General features: G+C 38.5%; 1 protein-coding gene across 3 annotated transcripts in view; it reads right to left on the bottom strand.

The window, feature by feature from the left end:
• LOC144082868 (X-linked interleukin-1 receptor accessory protein-like 2) overlaps positions 1 to 26021 on the bottom strand; it is a 181180-nt gene that overhangs the window by 44647 nt on the left and 110512 nt on the right. For all 3 annotated transcript variants that reach the window (XM_077610328.1, XM_077610330.1, XM_077610329.1), the window contains exons 3-6: positions 18861 to 19030; positions 17234 to 17337; positions 4492 to 4678; positions 4254 to 4407 (exon numbers count right to left, since the gene is read on the bottom strand). In XM_077610328.1, the coding sequence (XP_077466454.1) occupies positions 4254 to 4407; positions 4492 to 4678; positions 17234 to 17337; positions 18861 to 19030 (615 nt within the window). The remainder of the gene's footprint in view (positions 1 to 4253; positions 4408 to 4491; positions 4679 to 17233; positions 17338 to 18860; positions 19031 to 26021) is intronic.

The following is a 26021-nucleotide window of genomic DNA, read 5'->3' as shown; positions in this document are numbered from 1 at the left end:
AATCCCTAGTAGATTCCGAATTCGTGGAGTTTGCATGTTTTCCCCAATGCCACCATGGGTTTTCTCCAGTTACTCTGCTTTCCTCCTACATCCCAATAAATTTGTGTAGTAGGCTGGTTGACCACTCTAAATTGCCCCTAGGTATGAGTGTGTGTGAATGGTTGTCGGTCTCCTTGTGCCCTGTGATTGACTGGCAATCAATTCAGAGTGTACCCTGCCATACCATAGTTGGCTTGGATAGGCTCCAGGAACCATGCAACCTTTGTGAGGATAAGAGTTTTGAAAAATGTATGAATGATAGCGGAAAAAATGTTTCAAGACTTCAAATAATCTGCTCTTGCTGCCAGGCAAGGAAACCATATATACAAATATAACTAGGGTCCATACCTGACGAGCCATGAATTAGGAAGCAACTTCTGACAACGTGAGCTAAAATTGTCTTCATGCATCATTTAAATCTTGGCGTGAATAACCCTGAGGCTCTTTACTTTAAAATAAACCCTGGAAACAACCCAAACATCTACAGGATAGTCTGTTCTTGGTGTTGTTTACCTCCTGCTCTCTCGTGCCCAACTTGGTCAATGCATGTGTGTTCTTGAAAGGAAAAGGAAGAACGAAAGTAGGCAGAAGAAAGCAAGGGACAGAATAATCTCATTTGCGATCCTCTGTCTTTGGAGAACAGAGACAATTTCACAATGAATTAGGAGGTGAGTCTCTAACTAGGTCACAGGCCGAGTGTGCACACAAACACACGTACGTACGGGAACACTGTTATTACGTAGTGTGTCCAATTGAGAAGGTGTCAAGTGAAGGAGTGTGAGAGTAGTAGTCGCAAAAAGAACGAAAAACCAGAGAAAAGAGCCAAAAGGCAGAAACAGAAGAAAAATGGGGCAGACGTAAGCAAAGGAATGGAAACAAATGGGCAATCAAGAAACAAATAAGGGATGGTGAGATGGTAACATATTACAATGGTGAAGACCATTAGCTTTTGTGAAGATTTTAACATTTGTTTCATTTAAATGGCAGAAAAAAAGCATGGATATTAAGAAAATACAATTTGGTCAGTCAATTTATTAGTAGTATTGAAACGATCTCGGCACGCCTTACGAAGATCTAAGTGTTTTATTCCATGTAGCAGGACTAGTAAATTATGTATACAACTCAAGAACTAAGATGACAAAACTTTCTAATCAAAAGACTGATCAGGGAATATTTGGAAAAATACCATTACAGCCAAAAATATTGGCCGTTTTTGACCAATTATATTTTGTTTAAGAGTAGTCTAGAAAGGATAAATGGTGTGTCTTTAAATGTAGCCTTGTCAAAGAGAGATGAACCTTGTGCATGTGGGTGTATGTGTGCAGTTGTGCACGCTTTCATATGTGTGGGTGTGTGTTAGAATTGTAGCAGTAAGAATAACATATTCCATTGAGGTTTTACAACATTTTGCACTGCGCTGTAATCCCCTCGTCGTCTGTCGCTCAAATTGATAGATGCAAACCTTTATGAGCTTCAACTCAGGAATTCTGACCGGTTTAAGTTTAGTGAGAATGATGTATACCCATATTTCATCAATGCACATTTTTAGTAAAGAATGCTTCTGAAATATGCATGAATCTTCCTTTTGTCCTGATTTTCTCTCTCTGTTTTTACATGGGTTATGAAAGGAGTGCAGAAAAGAGGCATAGAGCAGACCAGAAAGCAATTGCGGAAATGTCTGGGATGTAACAGACAAGACTTGATGATAATGTCGCGTTTTCCTGTATAATGACTAATATTTACACGATTAGAGTAGTTGTCCAGGATATTAGGAAATCATAATTTTCTTTTCATTTGGTCAGATTTGTAGCATGGTATTGTTGTCAGTGTTTTTGTCTCCATTGCCTGTAAAGGCAATATGTCTGCATTACCGGTAAGGGCAATATATGAAGAAAATTGAAAATGCCAATGTAAATTAGAAATTATGTATTCATTTCATCGCTTAGCCTCACAGGGTTCACAGGGCATTGAAATTACATCACATAAAAAGCTTAAGGAGTTTGTAAAATCTTTTCATTTGTAGAAAACCAATTGCTATGTGAACCTAAGCAACTAAGCCATTTGGATTTCCACATTGTGCATTTTTTAAGTCAGACATTGTGGGGAATTTACATTTGATTACTATTGCAAACAAGCGAGATAAACCCATTTCCTTCTGGCACGGATGTTAATTAAAAGATGAAGCAAATCAGACTTGAGTATTATTAAACACATTCTAGTTCACAACTAATTCCAGGGCTCATTCCAGCTAACGAGTTTGGAGGAATCAACATCATAGTCAGCGGCTGATCAACGGGCAGCCGCAGTGTCTTTCTTCACTCTTTAATGTTAAAAAGCACAGCCATTAAAAGCTACTGCCAAATGATGCACAAGTAACTGAAGGATCACGCAAAAAGATGTTAAGTCTTGCTACACATTGGCAGATGTCTTAAAGACCGAGTCATTCATGTAAAACATTATTGAGTACTAATACGAAATCCCTGGAGTCAGAATTGGAGATAGAAGGAATTAGTAACTGTTGCGGCTATAGTGTGTATTTGGACGAGGAAGGCCCAGTAAATGTGTCTGCAGCCAACTTGTAGAATTTGTGATGATATACTAAAGCTAGACACAAATAGTATATTTTTGTGACCTAACCAACATTTGTCCATAGCCCCAGATGAATACCTTTAGTGCACTACAATACTGGCAGGTATTTTTGGAGACCTTATGGTTCTTGTCATTTTTATTATTCTATTTTTATTGTTACACAGCAGCAACCCTTTTTATATTATTTTAGTTATTGTCGAAACAACTGGATACAAGAATGTGCTTTGGGATCAATACTCTATCCTAATCTAACATTTCTTTCCCAGTGCCATGGATGCTATTTGTTTTTAACTGTCATATTCAATTTCCTGGTCTAAAAAGGCCCACATTATTGTAATAACTGATATTTTCCCAAATTGAACTTCGCACAGTTTTGAAGAATCATTTTGTCACAGACCCCAGCAACTTAATAATGAGAAATAAGGAATTCAAACAATTACGAGTCAGTGAGAAGGAGCTAAATGGTTTTCATATGCATCGGAATTGGTGGTCATCCATTATCTTTTCTTTTTTTTTTTAACAGAAGGATCACGTGTAGTAACATCACTCTAACTTGTATATTAAATAATAAATAAATAGATGACAATGATTAAAATGCATCAGTGGAGACTTGGACAAAAAGATAGACAAAGAAATACAAAAGGAAATTCACCACTATCTTTTTTTAATTCTACGAGCATATTTCTATATCGCAATCTTACCTAGAGAAATATCCATCTGTGGCCTTTGGCTATCATTTGTCAGTGGTGCAGTTAGAATGATTAATGGCCCCGAGGTGGAGCATGTCCATAAATTAGCTGTTAGCGGCAAACTTTGCCCTCTCTTATTTCCTCATTTTCCAATGGATCTGGTCATGCTTCACTTTTATTCTAGTAAGTTAAGTTAACATGCCAATCCATCATTAAAATAGCAATTCATGTCTTTCATTCAGCCTTGATGTCTCCTATCTACTGCCCACTGTTGGCTGGGATAGGCTCTCCAGCAGCTCTGTGACCCTTGTGAGGATAAGCGATACAAAAAAATGAATAAATTCAGTCATTCACATGGCTGTTGTTAATCACCAGAAAAGCTCAAGCACAACTATGAAAAGAATTGAATAATAGTTCAATGTATAAAATGTTTGTGTCAGTCGACACAGAAAGTTTTGGTTCCTTAATATTGTCACATGCCTGTAGCACAAAGGCAGAGCTCAATTTCAAGCTCGTGACAGAGAAGATAATAGCTTACTTTCATTGGTATACAGCAATATTCAAAAATGCACTCGCCAAAGCATAGTTCAAGCAGTGGTGCACTCAATCACTGGCACTGGAATTTTCATCTCTTCTAAGAAACACTTACCCTTCACTAAAAACAAAACAGCAAAAGGAAGTGAAATGCTACTGCCAAGTCAGACTGAAGTCAAAAGCCAATGAAGCTTACAACAATATATGTCTCATCTGGAAATGTGAAAAAATGTGGTGAGTAAAGAACTAAATGCAAATTAGGCTGCACAAATTTGAGCCAATGCTGGATTCTAAGTATGGAAGTTTCACATTGTAAACAGATGGGGATTTTTTAAAGTGATAAAGTGACTGGTGATGTATGAGCGAGTGTCAGCATCGGTCCAACATTACATTGTGTCCTACCAGTGACTTTGAGCTGTGTTGTCCTCCGCACCAGTCTGGATCCATACTGTAACTCACAGGTGTAATTACCCCCATCCTCCTCTTCCACTTTAGGTATCCAAATGTGAGTGTTGTTGATGAAAATTGAGCTTCTCCATTCAGCCCGCTCACACTCCTAACAGGGTACACATCCGACTGGTCAAACCATCAAAGTCAATGGGCGAGTTACTCTCATCTCACATGTACCCGAGTGACCTACCTTATACCAGGTCATTTGAGGTTGTTTGTATGGAGCTAAATAGTCATCTAGATCACGACATGTAATCATTTTGCTGTGGGTAATCTCTGCTTTCTCCAGATAACGGATTTTGCTGCTGAAGCATTTCCCTTCGTCACTCTCCTCAACCGTCATTGACATTGACACCTTCATGCAGTATGTGGCGTTCCTAAAAAGAGAATGAACAGCAAGATTCAATGGTGCTGAGGAAATATTCATTGACAAACATTTTAGAGGTGCCAAGTTGATATCTTCCTATACAACTTGTATATGGAAACGAAGATGTGTATTTGGCTGTCTATCATAAAGATTGAGATATCCAACTCAAATTGCCTAACTTATTTTGATTAATTAAAATACTAATAATTAAGGAGCGAGGTAATGTGTACCTGGTCCTACGTTATGTCATCCAGTTACTGCATGATTTAAGCAATTTGCAGGTGTTAATGCGATTTTTAACAAGTTCAAGTTCTCACCACCCAGGCGTCAAGTGTAATCAACTTCTCTTAAAAGAAAACACTGAGGATATGCATACATCACATGACCTTCAAATCAGTGAATTGCTGTTTTAAAACCTATTGATCACGAATCATGAAAAAAGCTTTATAACACAACTGTTAGTCTGGATTTTATCCTCCATTACCAACAATAAAAACTTTCATTCTACGAAATATGCACGCCGATCGATATCACAACACCTATGTCTGTCACGCAACAGGTATCTCTCCTTTGTCTCACAGAAGTTTAATCAATTTTCAATGTTTAAATAAATGATTGGGCCTAAAAATAGCATTTGCAAATAGATCTTGACAAATGTAAGTAATTTTTTGGTCAACACATGTCCCATCAGTGTGCATTGGGATTGTCAAGGTATCACATTGTATGATATTTAAATCAGGGGCCTCAAATCAATTTCGCAAATGGCCGCAATGGGTCATTGTCTTTGTTTAAACCGATCCAGTGACAATGAGGTGTCTTCTGAAATATGTAGTGCCTGACTGCAATGAACTGATTACACTTGCAAAAGGTGCCTCTTGTTTGGTTTGAATGAAAACCTGCACCCGCTGCAGTCCTTTGAGGACCATTTTGTGACCCCTGATTTAAATCCATGTCATGTATTGTGCATCTAAGAGCTGAAGAGTTATGAGAATATATGAAAAGTGTGAAGGTCCAGACAACACCTGAAATAGACGAGAGAAAGCCGCTCAAATCTTTGATTAAAACACCATATATTAAATTAGGGTGAACTCAAGGTACAATATGTATGAAGCACCACGTGTGTGGTTCTTCCAAGTTCAGCTCCAGGCACTAAAGATCTCATTGATCCCTCTATTATTCGCACTTCAGACACACACAAAGGCATTTTTCCAGTCAGCGACCTAAACAGGACCACTGAGCATTAAAATTGGGGAATGAAAAGCCTTTTATCCATCTTTCTCTCAGTTGTGTCCTCGTCATCAATTCGTCCCCAGTCTGAAGCCTCTTGTTTTCTCCTCTAGTGTTTCGCTTAGCTTTACAAGCATGCTCTTTTGATTTTCTCTGTTCATAACAACATAATCCAGTGCAAGTCGTTTTCAAACTAAGTGCAAATTGAAATGCAGGATCTACTTTTAAAAATGACTGTTGGTGTTATAATAATCCAGTCTTCAAATCTGCCAATCCCTGATTTTATTAAAACAGGTAACATGAGGTGGATTATTGCCTGACGTCGCAAACTATTTCAAATGACTGACAAAACGTAAACAGAAAAAAGCTCATCTTTCCTTGTTTTACGTATGAGATTGGTAGTAATATTGGTATTCAGCTAAAGGAGTGCAGGAAAATAATTCATAATAATAATTATGCCACTGGCTGGTATTCCATTCAAGTTTTACTCTGGCTCCTGACCTTCTTAGATAGGATCTAGCACCCCCACAATTATTGTACTGATAACCCTTACAGATCATGACATGAAGAAAAAACATGATAAACATAAATATTCATGTTGAAACATCCCATATACCTATTTTATATTCAAATATAACTAAATGGTTTGATGGTATTTGCATATTTATATCAATTATGCACACGGAGTTAGAAAGAACTGAAAAGCTTTGATTCAATTCCCTCCTTTTATTGAAAGGTTCTGATCGTGTGTCATGGTCTTGCCTCTTCTCATGCCTTTTTATGCTAAGGCAGAAATAAAATATGGTGCCTTCTCACAAGTACGTAAACATCTTCAAAAATGTTCTATGACCCCAGAGGAGTGAGAAATTTCATCTGAAAGGTGCCAATTCTAAAAACCCCTGATTTGAAGGGTTGTGTTCTCTCGACAACAGTGAGTCAAATAGCAGGGATCCTGGAGTATTGCTGATATAGTGTTCAATGGACGGGCACACACAAGTCGGGCCAAGGAAACCTTGGTAAATGTGCTTTCTTGAGGTTTGGGACACTCAAAAATGGCTCTCACAGTCAATTGCTAAGCTAAATGATATCTTAATGTATGTTTGTGTTTAATTGTAGCTCTCAATTAACTACTTTATTCTCACTGAAAGTACCGTATTTTCTCGATTATAACACGCAGATTTTTGCTATATAATTAATTCCAATAGATGGGGTGCGTGTTATAATCAATAACTAAAATAAATTACAAATTTTCGATCGGAAAAAGCATTGTCAAACTCACTTTGACGCACGGATTTTACGTCATCTCGTAAAGCCGATCGAAAATCGGAAAGCCGAGACCACCACTGCCCCCCTCTAGCCTCGTACTCGTCTCAGTTCACCCTCTCTCAGTTCAGTTTTGGACATTGTACAAGCAACATGGCATCAAAACGAGCAAGTTATACCGCAGCGTTCAAAAGAAAAGTCATCAAAGTGGCAGAGGAATTGGAAAAAGGTAAGATTTCTGATTTTCGTCAGCGGGAAATTTTAGGTGCGCACTATATTCGATTACTGCATTTTTCCAGATGTTTTTGGCCCAAAATTACCTGCGTGTTATTTTCGAGTGCACGTTAAAATCGAGAAAATACGGTAGTAAAGCTCTTTACATGGCTATTACCATCTCTCCTTGTCCTTAAAACAAGATAAGTGGCTGTTTTCCTGTGTAACAAGGGGAGTTGATCCAAAGACTGGTGCATAGGCCAATTCGTAGTGGATTACTATACTACAGCAAATGCACATGTATACATTTAAATGCTACTCTATTTTCTAACTGTTATCTTGACTTCAGCGCAAGAATGCTGTGCTCCCACATACACAGAACAATACAGTGGTACCTCGAGACACGAGCTTAATCCGTTCCGGGACTGAGCTCGTATCACAAGATTCTCGTAACTCGAGCGGAAGTTTCCCATTGAAATGAATGGGAACAAATTAATTCGTTCCAACTCTCTGAAAAAAACACCAAAAACAGGATATTGGATTGAAAAAAATGTTTTATTTCTTATAATTCGCCATATATTGACAAAGTAATAAATAACGAGTGGTTTAATAGAAATAAAGTGTTTAATCTAACTAAAATTGGGTGGATTTCGCCGAGGGGAGAGGGGCACAAAAGGGGCGGGGGGCTTCGTTTTTTTTCTCTCCACACAACTCACTCGTAAACGGAACAAACACTCCACCCTCACGTTCGCTATCGATGGGCTGTTTGCTGTCGTACTATTCCCTTCAAAATATTCCGAAAATGATGCACACAAATGTCCTCACAATCGGATAACGCACGACCACTTGCCAACGAGCAGCAGTCTTTTATCAGCGATCGCGCCGCTGCTCATGGGAACTTCGGGGGCGCTGGCTAGCGGCTCCTTTTAGCTTGTAGCATCTGTGTTCGCATCCCCTCGAACGGCGCCTATGATAGAGTTGCTACCGGGGATGCTGTTGCGAGCCAGTGCCACTGATGTTCTTATGAGCAGCCAACGAGAAGTAATATAATACTCCTCGTATTAGATAAAAATAACAGGAAATGCAGTAGCTGAGCTTACCCACGTATTGATTGTGGGTAAGGTTTTATTCTGAGTGCCATTGCCTGTCGGCGTTGTGTGCACGAGTATACTTCATTACCCAGAAAGCCCTCTTTTCCCTGCGCATGAGCGTTGTGCGTTTCCTGGTCTGAATAACTCATCTGGTGCTCGTAAATATTGTTATACACGAAAGATATGCAAAAAAAAATGCCATGGCCACCTGGCTTGGTCGCATCACGAAATTTTGACCGCATGACGGGCGAATTATTCGATTGAAATTTCCCCCGTAAGACGAGCATTTTGTATGACGAGCGGTCGTATGACGAGGTACCACTGTACTGATTTATATTACACATTCTATTATATTTGGCGCACTCATTTGTCAGATTTTCGCCAACTGATTAATTAGTGTGGCTGGCTTGGCGGATTCATCTTCTCAATTTGCCAATATACCACAAAGTGCACGAATCCCGCAGCTTTACTGAAACACTGCACTCTACTCTTGGGAGTTGCACTGCGACATGCAAGATCAAGGGAAAGCAACTTCAAAAGGCGCATATGGCAACCATGAAGCTCATATATTTTATTTTCCTTCATTTGATCATTTATATATTTAGACAGGGTGCTGGGAAATACAGTGTGCCTAACACTTTAAAGCATTTTCAAGGACTGTACACAAAATTTAAATTGTGTTTAAATTTTTCAAACCATGAAAACACGACAGCAAAAATCAAGCAGTTTTAAGGATTTCAAGGACCCATACAAACCAGCTATCTGCTTATCTAAACTCACCAAAAAGTGGCAACATCCTTTTGGCTAACAATGTACAATTTATTCTTCCATGGATACAGTAACGTGCTTACACCATTTTCCATCATTGGGGATGAACAATTTACATAGATACTTTGAACCACTTGGCACCTCTACAACTACCTAATGTATTGTCTTTATAAAACAGAGGTTAAGAGTCCAGAATTTGAATCAAAATTCATTGTATAACGGAGGTGGGTAAATCATGATGAATTGTTGACTTTTTTTTTACATATTCACTACTTTTTGTCCAATGCTATCAGTTTTTTTGCCATTCAGAATTCATTCATTTTCTGAACCATTTTATCCTCACTAGGGTCGTGGGGTGGTGCTCTAGCCTATGCCAGCTGACTTTGGGCCAGAGGCGGGGGACACCCTGAATCGGTGGCCTGTCGATTGCAGGGCACGAGGAGAGGGACAACCATTCACTCTCACACTCATACCTAGGGGCAATCTAGAGTGTCCAAGATGTCTGGATGTTAATGTCGGACCACATAGCCAGATTTGACAAAGACCCCAGTATGAGCAGAAAATTAAAAGATAGTGAACTTGGGCTGTTTTGTTATTAACAACAGATGGTTCAAGCCAGGGCATCTACAAATACATTGCACTAGAGGGAACAGAACACTATGCCCGCATGCCAAAGTGATCGAAGGGTGCCTGCTGTGTGTTACTGCGAACATTACTAGGTATGCCGTCCCATATCTTGGCCTGTTTGTCTGTCATATTACAGTTCATAGGTACAGAGGCACTCCAGCATGCCAGGCTTCTTCAGGAAATGGTCCCCTGAGGGAATGAAGCCTAGGAGACTGTTTCCACACAACTGACCAGGGAATGCTACACGACATAAGTGTCTTCAGGGATGAAGACAAAGCTAGCGATATGGAATATGCAAGGGATGTGGAAAGTTCAACTGAATGGGTGTACACCCAGAAGCTGCAAAACAAACTGTAGGAGACAGGGAGGTGTGAGAAGAAGTGAAATCCATCAAATGCTATTTCAAAGAGAAGGGGATAGCAGTAGAGTGGAATGTGAAGTGAGCAAGCCAATTGAATTGTTTGTCTGAAATATTTTCTGTCCTGCAAAAATTCAAGCTGATGTTTCTTTGGCTTTTTATGCCTACACTTCATTCTGACACTGCAACCGTAACTATCATCTCAAATGCCTTTCATTCAACCCTTTCATTTCAACCCTGTGATTTTTTTTTTTTTACCACATACTTATTTAACTCATTGACAACAGTAGACAACTTATCAATTTTGATTGGTAAGGAAGAATGAACAAACATTTATTTGTCCCTCCAATTGCATTCATTCAATTGTTTCTTAACATTAATGGGGATGAATGCGTGTACGTCTCATTGCACCCTGCAATTGGCTGGCAGTCAATTCAGGGTGTCTCCCGCGTACAGATACAGTTGGCTGGGATAGGCACCAGCACCCCGCGACCCTTGTGAGGATAAGCGGTGCAGAAAATCCATGCATTGTAAAACAATGTAATGTAATGTCTTTGTTTATTTTCAATAACCGTGTTAAAATTAAATGTGGAATCTTTAATTATTTTAAATGATATAAAACAAATTTATATCATAATAATTACTACTAAAAATTATATCATAATAATTACTAACAGCATTTTTTATTGACCAAGAATAGCCACTTGGTCTTTAAATGGTAAGGAGTAAAAGTATAAAATATACACTTTTTTATGGCTCAACTGTCCCTGCCACTGTCTCTTAAAGGGCTAATTGCAGTGAGTACATTGATGGTCGACAAGAAAGAAATATTTAAATATGCTGCATACAATCCGCAAATGTCCCAGTTAAAACCTGCAGACTGTACAAAAATTATTTCCATTGCCAGACAATCTCAATAAAAAGCAACGGGTAATATAAAATGAGTAATATTTGACAATAAATGGCATTTTGGAAGTGAAAGCAATTGTCACGTCTGCCTGCCAGCAAGGGGTGATGACGTTGCAGGATCAAGTGGTGTCCCAATTCTTAGGGGCATTTTTTAAACCCATCATTTTGGCCATCAAAACAGAAGGATTAGGAGGTAAGAAGGAGGAGGAAAATTGAGAAAAAGATTGGGATTGCGCTTTATCTTGCTCTTATATCCAACACACAAGATTCTGAAATTCAATTTTGGTAAAACATTGCTGGGATTAGAATTGAAAATTAATGTGAAAATATTCTTGTAAATGCGTAGATCTCATGGTACATGTGTTTGACTAGCTCTTAAATTACTTTCATTTTGAAACAATATTGTCAAATGAGAAAAAAAAAACATTTGCATTTACTTGCATACCGAGTGGAAAAGAAGCTACCTGCTTACCTACTGTTTAGCTGCTTGGTTAATAACTGGATTTTTTTTGTTTTAGCTGACCATTGAAATAGAGTCTTGATGTACAGCCAGTCAATGGCACAAAAAAGATTGGGGCCCATGATACAGGGTTGAGAAAATATCAATAACATTATCGATTAAATGACTTGGAGCTGACTTTCATCACATTGAACGAAAAAATCATTAGCCATTCAAATGGTAATTGCCTCCACGTCTCTATTTTCTGTCAATCGTAAATCAATTATGAAGCAAGTTAATAAGTGGACTGTTGATTGCCTGTATTTGTATTTCAGTAGACCAGACTACACACATTAAAGTGAACAAAAGTTCAGCTTTTTGGCTTGAAGCAGTCTTACTTGACACATGCTTAAAAGAAATAAGCACTGTTTTGTCATTCTGAAACATTTTTCAGAATGAAAATTTGCCTATCGCAAATGACATAAAAGAAAACAAATTTAAATCAAATAATCAACATTGAACAGTAACAGTGTGACTAGCAGAAAGGTAAAGTGACTCAGCAGAAATAAGCTGAGGGATATTGGACCACACTCTGAATACTGTTTTGCGCCATTGTGTTTTTGCAGAACTATCAAGAGAAAAATGCCAATTTTCTAAAATGGAAAATGAATTAATCTTCAAATCATCTTGTAAACCTCAATATCCACCTTGTCAATAAATCCTGAGCCCTCTTTGCAATTACTTTCCACTGATCAGGCCAGGCTGCTGCAGGGTGCATTGAGTTATAGTGCTAATAGATGGGGATGTATCCTAGCCAGCAGGCAGCGTGTTTATACCTGGATGGAGCTGCAGATTAATTTGACTATCAATCTAACTAACAGGCAGCAAGGGAGAGGATGACACCTGCACACACTGAGGCATCTACGCTAAAACGTGCATAAACTTAAACTATATTATACCTCTTGCCATAAATGTTGCTACTGCAAGGTTTTATGAATAGCATTTTCTATTATATGAGTAAGTGATTGCACTCTTCTGTTTTTTTTTCTTACTTTGGGAAGACAATCAATACACGTATATTTTATCGAGTGATGATGAAAGAATTTGTCATTGCTTTCCTCTTATTGGGTGCCAATGCAGTCAGCGATCCCTGCTGAGCCCCGAATGTTTTGTTTATAGTAGTCATAAAGCAAGGCTCCAACAAAATTCTTTTTTAGGGCTTGTCCACACAGAAATTGAGTCATTTATAGATGCCTATGCAGATGTCAATGCATTTTTAAGGGCATTTGTAATTTTGCAACATAATGATGGGTTACGTTTCCATCATTCAAGGAAGGCTTTGAAATTTTTGCCGTTAAATTGGCACATAGCACGTCAAATTGTCTTCCAAAGATTCAAAGATGTGTTTCTGACTAAGCTTTGATATTAACACTGGTGCTGTGAAGAGAAGGCTTAAATAAGAACATTAAAACAGCACTAAAATATTTGATATTGGTCATAGATAAGTTGTGATAAGACCTCAGGGTCTAAATGCCTAAATAATGACCACAAGCCTGAGGGCTTGAACAGATTCTTCAATTTTCATTCATTTGCTTTGAGCACATTTTAGCAATTTCACTTTGCTTCAAATAATATATAATGATGGCCAAGTGACCAAGTGGTTAGCACGTCGGCCTCACAATACGAGGGTCGAGGGTTTGATCCCAGGTGGGTCGTCACTGTGTGGAGTTGGCATGTTCTTGCGTGGGTTTTCTCCAGTTACTCTGGTTTCCTCTCACATCCCAAAACATGCAGGGTAGGCTGGTTGGAGACTCTAATTTGCCCCTGGGAATGAGTGTGAGCATGAATGGTTCTTGTGTCCTGTGATTGGCTGCCCACCGATTTAGGGTGCCCCCTGCCTGGTGCCTATATTTAGTTGGGATTGGCTTCAGCACCCCCCGCAAGCCATGTGAGGATAAGCATGAATAAAATTAGTTAAAAATGAACTGTGAAAAAAACAACATATCCTAGTCCAACAATAAACCACATTTCAGGTGATATTTGACTTTTCAAAGTGTTGTGCCTTTCTCCACATCACTCCACCTCAAATTCTACATTATTTGAGAACACACACACACACACGCAGACACACACGCACACATTGTACTTCAATGCATGAAACCTTTTTTTTCTTTTCTCAAAACCACGGCTCAAGCTGGCATTACCTGGCATGAGGCCCTAACAGGCATGAGAGTGGATCTGACTCAATGGCTGCCAAGTTACAGAGGACTGCCAAAGAGACTCCAAATGACCGCTTTCTCCTTTTCTCCTCTATTGCCTCTTCCGCTTTTATTGTATGTGCATGCGCTTGTTCGCCAGATTTATCGTTTAAAAATCTGATGAAGAGAAAGGTTAAACATTCTTCTGGCGTCACAAAACACCCCTGAGACTGTGATTTTTTTTCTTGTGCGTGAGCTACCATTTAAGTGGATTCATCCTCTACATGAAGACAGGTGGTTCTGCTTACTAGAAAGACCACAAGGGAGCATATGAGATAACACTAGAAGAAAGCTACTGAGCAGAAAACGTCCCCAAGAAACAGATGGCGAACATAAATCAGCTGTTCAGTGCAATTCATTGACAAAAGCTAAATACTGAAAGTCGCATGCATATAAATAAATATATATATATATATATATATATATATATATATATATATATATATATATATATATATATATATATATATATATTGGATTGGATAACTTTATTTTATATATATATATATATATATATATATATATATATATATATATATATATATATATAATTTTTGCATGTCAAATGAATCCTATTTCCAAATAACCCTCTCAACTTTCATATAATTTTGCTCTTTGCCAGTTCCAAGCATCCATTAGATTTCATTGTGTTTTGTATGGACATTATTCGCTGCCGCTCAGGACTCAGCAAATGTTATTTTTCCAGTCTCCTGAGAGGGATTGAGACTAACTGCTTGTTCACCTGGGGACCTCTGCCTTGATAATTGTGTCTTCATTTTGTGGCTTTTGTCGATATATGTCCTCACACACACACGCAGAGCCAGACACACACACCCAGGCTCACAGACAAAGCATTGCAATCAGGGGGATTACCTTCCTCCTAGAGCACATCTTTGTAGCAAAAGGTGCGGTGTAGCTCTATACTAAAGTTTCATTGTGAGGAACATTTTTGTGTGTGTACGATATGAATGCTTTGGGTGCCGGCTGAGTGGAAAGAGTGTCAGCCTCACATTTCTAGGGTCATGGGTTAAAATCCAGGTCGGCCCACCTGTGTGGAGTTTGCATGTTCTACCCGGGACAGCGTGGGTTTTCCCCGGGTGCTCCGGTTTTCTCCCACATTTCAAAGACATGAAGGATAGGCTGATTGGACACTCAAAATTGCCCATAGGTATGGGTGTGAGTGTGCATGATTGTCCGTCTCCCGGTGTCCTGCGATTGGCTGGCCACCAGTTCAGGGTGTCCCCCGCCTCGTGTCGGAAGTCAGCTGGGAAAAGACTGAAATGTATCTCTAATATTGATATAACCACAGCAAGCCACAATATAAAAAACAATACATACATTCAGAACATTGCACATTGTCTAGGTACATTGAACCATTTAGCAATGTAAAAATACAATTGGTGCGTAAGTACTGAACAATGACGAGAGATACAGTGAATCATCCAACAATGTGCAGCAAAGTCTTACAGTATTAGTATGCGTGGCGTGTAACACAACCCAATTTAAAGTGCAATATTGTATTGAAGCCTCCTAGGGGTGCTTGACTTACTACAGCCTCTGACACACAGAGAATAAAAAGGAAATTAAAAGGGAGAAAGCATGCAATTCAGATTTTAGGGTTGCTCTTACACGGAGGATGCTAAGGGTGAAAAAGATTATGATAAAACTCGGTGAGAGAATCTATAATTAGAAAAGTGCAAACCATCTTGCCTTTTTATTTATATATATATATGTATTAATCACTCGTTATAGTTTATTGTATTTATATAAACTTAAAACTATTCCAAAATATATTATCTTCTTTGAACTGATAATTACATTGAAAGAAAACATCTAAAAATAAAGTACATTTCCAAAGACTCACCAGGACCAATGTGAGCTAGAATGATTGAAATTAAGTAGCAAGAATATGCTAACGAATTTATATAAAATGAACTTGGAGGTAGGAGATGTACTTCCTGTGGAGTTTGCAAGAAATATCGAGTGAAATTAAGAGAAAGTAGAGACTATGCACAGCGGGGAGGTAAAAAAGGGGGAAAAAACCAACAACCTAACAGTCAAAGCAATCCATTTGAAAAGAAAGCAAATTAAGGGCTAAAATAGAAACAGTCCTGTGCGAAACTAGTGTTAATAGTTCAAAGAAAAGTTAAAAAAAGTAAGCAATATTAATTTAAAATTTCAATATACCACATTCCCTTATGTTTATTAGTTAGAGGGTCCAGGATATGGATATATTCATTCTAATTGCACATGTAACAAGTGTAGAGCAATAAAACAGCATCAAGCTAAAACCTGCCAAAGAAAACATCTACAATAGACACATATGGGCCGATCGACTGGGATGCTTGCCAGGTACCCAGTTAAAGGCGGCCATGGTAACTAGAAAAAAAACAAGAGCCAAAGGCTCCCAGGATTATTCATATTTTGTTTTTTATTTTGCTTTCTCAGGCAGGTGTGGGCTCAATTCCCGCTGGTGGCGGGTTGATTGTGAGTGCGTATGGTCATTGCAAGGTCAGTTATTAGTGTAGTATATACGTAGACTTTTTCTCAAGGTATTTTCACGGTAGATTGTTTTTTTGTGTGTGTGAAAATAACACATTAAGTGGAGAAAGACCAAGCGTGTCATATTTGTGGGGGAAAAAACATGGAAATTTATCATATTTGAACATACCGATATCGGGTTTTAAAATATATTGATTATTCCTGTGAAGCTTGCTTTAATTTGAAACTGCTTTTTTTCATTGATTTACATGAGCAACATCAAGAATTCCAATAATATCTGTGACTTGTACACAGGGTATTAGCACATTATTGTCAAGCTTTGTGTAATACTTGAACCTAATGGTATTGCAGTTTGGTGTGTGTGTGTATGTGTAAGAAAGCGAGAGGGAATGAGTAAGAGAAAGTGTTAATAACAGACCCCGAGACAATGACAGACGCCAACCTCTAATTAGGTTGTCATGCTGAAAGAGCAGGGAACGACAGAGGGAGAGAGAGAGCATAGAGGGCTTATTAAGGAGGATAGGTGTCAGGCTCTGGCAGGAATAGGTGGCAGGCGGTGAGTGTGGAGGAGTGGGATGGTGGCGTGAAAGGGAATTTGGTGCAGAAAGAGCAGGAAAGAAGAGGCAGTTGTTGAAAATGCACTAGATCTGCAGGAGATGGGAAGATGGAGGCACCTTGTGAAATGAAGGAAAGCCGCTTTTGTGTGGTAAATAGATCAACTGACGAGAGGGAAAGGCAGTAGTAAAAGGTGAAAAGGAGGGAGCACAAATGCGCAAGTGGGCATAGATTATTTTAGTTTATGGTGCAAAGCAAAGGAAGTCTACTGCTCAATTGGAACATTCATGATAATATTGTTTTCAACTTTGTACATGTGTCTTTTGTTCCACCTACACACACAAACATAAATTACCTTAGTACGCAAGTGTAGAAACCATTGTCTTCCATTTCAGCAGACCTGAACCAGATGGAGTCATCTTCTTTACTCAGTCTATGCCCCGAGAAGATGATGGGTTCCTAGTGTGTGCAGAGTGAATGCTTTTAGGAATGTTAATTAAAAAGACTTGGCTTGTATTCATTAACGCCCGTTCAATGTAACAAATTGCTCAGGTACATTCATGTGCCCATGGAAACTGGTTGCTCTCCAAATGTGTAATTAAGTACGAGTAAGAAAATGAAATAAGTTGTGTGGTTTTATCACCATACAATTATTATCATCTCTTGGTGATGCATTCTATCTCAATCTCAAAATATTAATTAGGAAAACGATAGAATAACAGTAAAATGCAATAATTCACTGCCACCCTTCTCAGTTAAAATGAATTTGATGCATGCCAACTTTAAAGAAAAAAATGCCTAAAACAAGACTGTGACATTCAGAATATCTATTGTAAAACCAGAATACATTTGGCACAATATAGTGAAAACATCCACAAGTAAATCATGATACTATATAGTTAGTTATAGTCTCCTTCAGGCTGATTTGGGAAAAACATACATGGTTAATTTTCCTATGTTATATTATTAGTTTGATAGGCAATAATTTGCTATTAGTAGTTGGTTACTCTGTGCTCTAACCACATTTTGCTACTATTACACTTTGTATATATCGATATATGTATGACTTCCCAAGTGTGAAGTGTGCCAGTTTTCTGCCTTATTTTCCTCCCAACATTTCATCAGTCACTACTCACTTGCCTGTCCATCTGCAATTACACAATTTTGGCCAAAGGTACTGCACTTATATGTGGCGCAAACCACCTGATCCCCTGCCTGACATTTTTTTTATCCACCGTTTCGACTAATCCTTACTTTCTGCTCTGTTGGAAGCCTCCCCGTATGTCCACACCTTTGAGTTTGAGAACTGTGCACCAAGTCGGCTATGCCAGTACAAAAAAAACATTGGGTGGCTTTTTTTTTTCTTTCATCATTTCCTCGCAACTTTCCCTGTCTCCCACCCAACTGTCTTGAAGTGTGGCTCTGAAGACAATCCATAGTGAAAGAACACTGTTAAGCTATGCTAGCTATGTAGTCGAAGCTCGTAGTTGGCTGTGTGCAGAACAGAGCTGGGAAGCCTTACAAAGCATTCCCACATAGTAGATGCATGGGCATGGGCCCTTCATTCTAGTAAACAGCTTGAAGCTGATTCTGATACGGAAATAACATTTCTGAAAACAGGGAAAGCAGCTGCTGTTTTTGCTCTGTGGTCGAACTTGCAAGAGCCATCTTTAGGCTAAGGCAGAATATGATGAGATCATTGACAAATGTTTTAACAATCAGTTGTAGAGTTCCAAATCTAAACTGTTGGACAAATTTAGACTGTTTATCAAGTGCACTACCTAGCTGGGAATATGATTAGTTTCTTAGCTACTACAGACCTAACTTTTTAAACAAGTTTTAGTTTTGCAAGCCAATCAGGCATAATTTTAATCTTTTACACCAAACAATTTATCAATCTATATATTCTTCGTCATCAGAGGAGACCTAGACCACACATTACTTTGACTTCTGACCAAAAAAGAGGGAAAGAACAATTTTACCTCAGCATCTCCTTTGTTCTTATACCAGATCAGGCGCAGCTTGGCATTGGTGGCCATGGTGTAGTTCGTCCGAATATAGCTGTAGAACAAGGCACATTTCACCCTTACCGGCTCACCAGCCAGAACGTGGTACTCCTTGAGATCCACTGACCAGTCGATGCACCCATCAACTAAGGAATGAAAGAAGAGAGAATAATCCAGTGACATGCAGGTCATTTTTAAGGAATGAAGAAAAAAATTAGCATCTTGAGAATTAATTAAAATGTTTTTTTTCCATGTACAAGCAGAGGCGTATGTAGAAAAAATATGTATGGGGTGATGAGGTGGGTCAGAAATGTTTTGAGGGTCGGGTAAATATTTAATGAGGGTTTCAAGCATTTTTAATTCTTTGGACGATTACACTATTCTGCCTTGATTTATTTCAAAGGAGTTGAATGATTTAACACAGAATTATAAACATTGATACAAATCAGCTCCAATTTGGCTAAATAAAAAAAAATGGAAATCAGTTTGTAAATGTATAATAATTTTGGTGATTTATTTTTAAATAAAGGCAAAAACACAATGATAATCATTTTGCATTTTGATTGACTTTGATTGAATTGAGTTTAACAAACTAACAAATTGATCCATAGCGATTACTTGTTACAACCTTAGTGTCTACATTAGGCAGATGTTAGATATTGGAGTTCTGCATTCATAAATGATAACTTGATCAAAGATGTGAGTGTCATGGCGAAAAAAATCAAGGAAAGCAAAAGGGACATTTAAAAAATATGGAAGATGTTCAAGAAAAAAAGGGTGCATTGCTGGACCGCACATCAAATGAGTAGAATAACAAAATATGATGTACCAATATTTGGATGAGACGTGTTCAGGTACAATTAACCAGCAATGAGTACCACTTGTAAAACAGAGTTGTCGAATTGTAAAGGTCAATATTTTCGGTCATATTTTATTGTCATTCATTACATTCTCATGTTGCTGGGATTCACACATTCCTTTAATTTTCATGTCGAGTAGGATTTCCCATTCATTGCGTCAAACACCAGTGCTTGCTTTGAGGCCTTGAATTAAAACCTGTCCTGTTTGCACAAGATAAAACCTGTGGACAGCCATCCACTCCAGAACACCTCATAAGCTTCATACCCTAATTGTTTTCATCCTCTTTGTTTACTGGCCACAGCCAATATACATACACAGGGGACCCTGCAAAGCAAAGCAGCTGTCTGTATTTCCTTACAAACATCTAATGATTGATGAGTATCCAAAGGCCTTTAGGATCATATGGTGCACTGTATATTGTAAAATCAGTACATGTGAAAATGGGCCATTGAAACGGATAATAGCCAATCAGATGGATGACACTGACAAAGAAAGAGAATTTTTAAGTGTAATTTATGGAGTTTAATCCCCAATGGATATAGACATTCTGACACCGAGAGAATCCTTCATTTGATTGATGCCAGAGTGGGGGACATTTGCATGCTTCCATTTGACACTTTTCTTGGAAAAGCAGACCTGCTTTCTGCAAATTACTCAATATGGCCAGTAACGGAATATTGCTGCTTTAATAGAATTAGAAAGCAGTGCTATATTGATAGGGGAATTTTGTTGACTAATTATAAAGCACCAATTGCTAAACGGTTTTACAAGGAGTTTTTAAGACCTTGAATGTCAAGGGGATTCAGTTCACACAATAAATTCTGTTAATACTCTATTTGGTTAAATATTTAGTGTAAGTTACGAAAGGCAATTTAAAGATTTCATTTGTTTAGAATGTATTTAAGCCCCTATTCTAACTCAGGATACATTTGTAGATATAGCACTAAGCATTACATAAGTATGAGTTTAATGGACATTCAGTCTTTAAATTTCTTCTTACGCAGCACTGCAACACATACTTTTTGACTTTATTTTTATTATATACAGCACTTAATTTTCATTCTGTTTTTGTATTTTAATTATTTTATCATTTTCAAAACACAAAGAATTATTAATTCTCCATTTATCCTTGGAAAATGTATAAATTATATTGAAATCCTCTATTAAATATGTCCTGAAATATTTACAGTATAGTTTTTATATATGTTCAATTATATATTTTCATTACTCTTTGATGAATAGCACTGGTTAGCCTTTGTTGGTGTTTGTTTCACTTTTATTACATTGTTTTGGAATATCCACTCCAGCCCTTTAGCATGGGCCAAGTACCTGTCCTTGTTTTACACCCATGTCTATTTTTTGCGATTATTCTGGCTCCATTTAATTCTGTCACTGTCATAGTTTATGTCCAAGGATTGGACTGTGTGTGCTCATGCATGTCAGTGTGTCATTCAAGTGAAGTTCACAATTCTTTTTCTAGCTTTTTCTATTCTGGGAATAACCAAGAATATTGTTTTTGCTGCTTTCCGCTGTAAACAAGAGTTAGGCTACGGCAATTCGAAGTTTCTCTTGCACTCAATCTTTTGTTACTCTTCAAAGTATCAGGGAAGTACTAGTACTACTAGACTAGTCTGCATTACAAATTCTTTCAAAAAATTGCATGAATCAAGCAAGTACACACATTCATTCAATCATTCATTCATTTGTTCATTCATCTTCCGTACAGCACTTTTTTTTTGTAAGAGTTGCGAGGGTTGCCGAAGCCTATCCCAACTGACTTTGGCCGAAAGGCAGACTACATACTAGAATGGTCGCTAGTCACCCGAACACCATTAGCCATCAACATACTAAATTTGATAGGGCTGTGTATTATTTCCTATAAAGCTCCATTCAATATATGCTAATGTTAATCCATATCAGAGAGTAGGAGAGACACATTCTGTATTCTTAACATCTAAAACGATTACTCAAGGAATGTTTGGTGAACAGGCTTATCTCATTATTTGATTCCATCTTTAAAAGAAAAAAAGGATGCAAAAGGAAGACTTGCTAACAGTGGCTTCCGTAGGCTGTGTATGTATTGTGTATTCTTAAGTCTTATATCAACGTTGGTCTGGCAGTCTGTATATCTGATAGCACTAGGGTGGTAAAGGAGGGGGACTGTTTCCCAATGGCACTGACGGAAAGACACAAACAGAAAGCAGGCCCCTAATTTAAAGATATATGCAGTTTTATGGTTTATTAAAATTCAACATGCAATAGAAAACAGACAACACCTCAACACCCAGTTTGACCTGTATCGACCTGATTGGTTTAGTGTAGTACTCAGCATTTAAGGCATGCTTGTCCATGTGTTTGAAGATAGATGTGCAGTGTTTGTGCATTGAGGCCTTGTTGGCTTCAATTGGCAATCAGACAATCCAGTGCTGCATTTGTATGATTTATCATCACTTAATTGGCCGAGGTTGACAGGTATGATGACTCTATACACCAATCGAGCATTTGATTTGTAATGTAGCTTAAACTTAGTTTCCAAAAATGGTTTTTGTATTTTAATTTCAGAGAGAATCTTAACTGCAAAACTAAGACAATTGCATTGTTGAATCAAACAAAATCTGTCTCTTCAGCTCTCTTACCACCGCCTCTCGAACTGACTGTGAAGAGCAAAGCCCCACCCTGACTAAGCAGCTGACATAGAAAGGCGCTCTATAATTAAAATCTGTAGCGAAACAGTCCTTCATCCGTCATTCTGTCAATTTTTAAGCTTGTGCTCCCAAGATTCAATCATCTCAAAGTTTTCACGGTATTCAACCAGCGCGTCAAATAGTGAGCGTATGAGTCAAGCATTTTCAGTAATATTCGTTTCATACAAGCATACAAATGCAGACCATGGGATATTGATTTTTTTTTTGTGGTCATAATTGTACTGATGAATACAAATTGGATATAATGAACTACATACTAATATCAAAGCTAACAGAATAATGACAAGAACCTTTTTCTATTATGCATAGGTTGCTAACTTGCTTCTGTGCAATTAGCCCCAATGTGCTTTCAATACATTTGGTTTGCATTACAAACAGTGTTCATGTAAAAATATTTTATTCACCTCACTGACAAAGGTTGATTTGGCCTTTGTAATTTATCCCAATCTAAAGTCGTGTCTGAGAACATCAAATTGAGTTGTTTCATTCATCATCATCCGTGCCGTGCATCCTTGCAAGAGTTGTGGGGGTGTTGTAGCCTATCCGAGCTGACTTCAGATGAATGGCAGACTACACCCTAGACTGGTCGCCAGTCAGCCATAACGCACAGAGAGAGACAGAAAACCATTCGCTCTCACATTTATGGCACTACCGAGCGGGGATCGATCCCACACTTCCCAGCACCGAAATCAGGCGAGTGAACCGCCGAGTGGTTTCTTTTGTTCCATTTCATCCATCTGTTCTTATTTGACTGCCATCTATGGATGACGTCTCCCCGTTGTTCCCACTACCATAAGACAACTAACCACTAAATGAGTGTTCCAGGATTTATTTTAGACTTCTGAGTGAAAATACACTTTATTTTCATTTTATTTTTCAAAAAACAACAACAAAAATCCCAAAGTTTTACTTTTTAATTTAATTAAAACTCAGGCAATTGCATCAGTTTGTAACATTTAACTAAGTAATTATCTAGTTATACGATCCTTTTGTTAGTTGATTTCATTAGCAATAAACCTAATAGGATAATTTCCCCCAGAATGAAGTGATTTTTTTTAACATAGTAAAAATGTTGTTTCGCCCTTATTTTAAAGACAAATATAATTTATTAACACAGTTTCTTGTCTATCTAGAGCACATTGAAACATGGAAAACAAAATCTGTAGTGTTTCTGTCCATTTGAAATTCTTATTCCAACAAGTAAATCATATCAGCATAACAGCAAGAAAGCAGAAACACAGTGTGCTTTGCTGTTAAGGTCTGTCAAAAATGCTGCCTAGACATTCCATCAATGATTAATGCTGAAAGACCAAGTAAAAGTGCAGATTCCCTGCTAAATCTTTGATACAGGAATCCAAAGGCCATAAGAGCAAGGACACAAAAATGTGACGACCATCATTTTCTCCCACTTATCCAAAGTTATCTTGTGGTGCCCCCATAGGTTCAGAAGGGAAGCCTAGATTTCTGCGAGGATCCTAAGGCATTTCTGAGACTGCAGGGAAACAGTCTCCCCAGCATGTCATAGGTCGGGCCCGCAGCGTCCTCCCAGATGCCGAGATATTCATTCATTCATTTTCCCTACCGCTTATCGTCAAGAGGTGGTGGAGCCTATCCCAGCTGACTTCGGGCACCAGGGGGAAGACACCCTCAATCGGTGGCCAGCCAATCCCAGGGCACAGGGAGACGGACAACCATTCACGCTCACCCTGATAGTGTAAGCGTAGGGGCAATTTTGAGTGATTAAACAGCCTTCATGCATGTTTTTGGGATCTGGGAGGAAAGCGGAGTACACAGAGAAAATCCAGGTAAGACCGGGGAAGAACATGCAAACTCCACACAGTGAGGACCGACTTTGTATCGAACCCAGGACCCCAGAACTGTGAGGCCGACGTGCCAACCACTATAATATGTAAATTTTACATTGATCCTGTTCAATATATAGTACAAATCATTTTTTCTGATCTAAAATAAAAAAATTGTCACATAGGTTCACATCACATAAGCAGGGTTTTATTTATTCAAGGATTTTTTTAAACTTGGCCCAGCACCTGATATCAATAGAAAATTCAATCTATATTGTGGCATACAAACCACTTAAGAAAAAAATGAGGCAGTGTATTAAATTATATTTCCTTTGTGTTTTTATGTGCACTTTTAAATTTGATCACATCACATTAATTGCATCAAAGAAAGGCATTTGTAGACAAACAAGTGCTGGTTATAATGAGACCATACATTATTAAACATTGGGACGGTCAATTACAGGCACATCATTAAATACCAATGATAATTTTTGCAATACTTCATGAAATAAAGTGCTTGTGACAGTGGGAGTGCTATTAATGGAGCAATGAGAAAGCAATGATTGGATCTGTGCAAACATAGATAAATCACCTGTGCGCTTTAGTCAAATTTCCCATCTGGTGACAATGTGTTGCTTCCTAAATGAGTAGCTATAAGCAACATTTCGGATACTTTGCACTGAGGGTGATCATCAGTCTGTTAACACATTGGCTTTCATTGATGGCATTAGACAAACTGGATTGGACATCTAGCCTTGTCAATGTCATTGAAAGATGAACATTCACAGCCACCTCTCCCTGTTTAAATAAGTTGGGTGGTTAGCTTTGTCAATGGCAGGCAATGATTTATGGTGACCAGGTGGCATAGTATGTTCGTAACTATAAACCTAGACTTACGAAAAGGGATGTGCCAACCGGTCCTCAAGGAGGTCCTGCTTTTTGTTCCATCTAATCCAGCACAGAAAGTTTAACCAATAACTACAACAAGTAGCAGCTGACTCTTTAATCAGCTGCAATCTACTGATTACACTTATACAACACAAGATTGGTGAAAAGATGTCATCTTGTTTGGTCAGAATAAAATAATAATAATAATAATAATCGGACATAGGCCATGTCGTCATTACCACAACACAAAAGCCTACTTGTCATCACACGCAGAAACTGCGTGTGACGAAATTGATGGTGCTTCTCCATAAGCTACGTTTAATCGGCAAAAGACCTAAATAAGTGTAAGTTACGGACTTGTAATTTGTCATTCCGCTGTTGTGGATACAGGTCGCTTACCTCTCGATTACCGCACACTGTCTGCCACTTACCTTACTTCAAGTCAGCTAGTAGGAGGCAGATCACCAACCAAACATCTATTCATATACCGCAGAAGGGAATGTGTGTTATGTTAGCGCGAGTTTAGATGTCTGATGGATGTGGGGAAAAAACTGTCCTTAAGCCTATTTGTCCGAGCTTTGTGGGACCTATAGCGTCTGCCACAGGGCAGCAGCTGGAACAGATTGTGACCAGGGTGGTAAGGGTCCCCTATGATGTTGTTGGCTCTGCTGAGGTAACGAGGGCTGGCAATGTCTTCAAGTGAGGGCAGAGAGCAGCCGACAATCCTCTGGGCAGTGTTAATCACTTTCTGCATGGCCTTTTTGTCTGCCGCCGTGGTTCCAGCGTACCACACTGTGATGCCGTACGCCAGGATGCTCTCTACAGTGGTTCTATAGAAGGTTCTCAGAAGATTGGAGCCCAAGTTGTTCTTCCTAAGTACC

This window comes from Stigmatopora argus, chromosome 9 (assembly GCF_051989625.1).
Source record: "Stigmatopora argus isolate UIUO_Sarg chromosome 9, RoL_Sarg_1.0, whole genome shotgun sequence".
Taxonomy (NCBI): Eukaryota; Metazoa; Chordata; class Actinopteri; order Syngnathiformes; family Syngnathidae; genus Stigmatopora; species Stigmatopora argus.
Note: the sequence above shows the minus strand (reverse complement) of the source record. Positions and strands in the feature narration are given on the sequence as shown.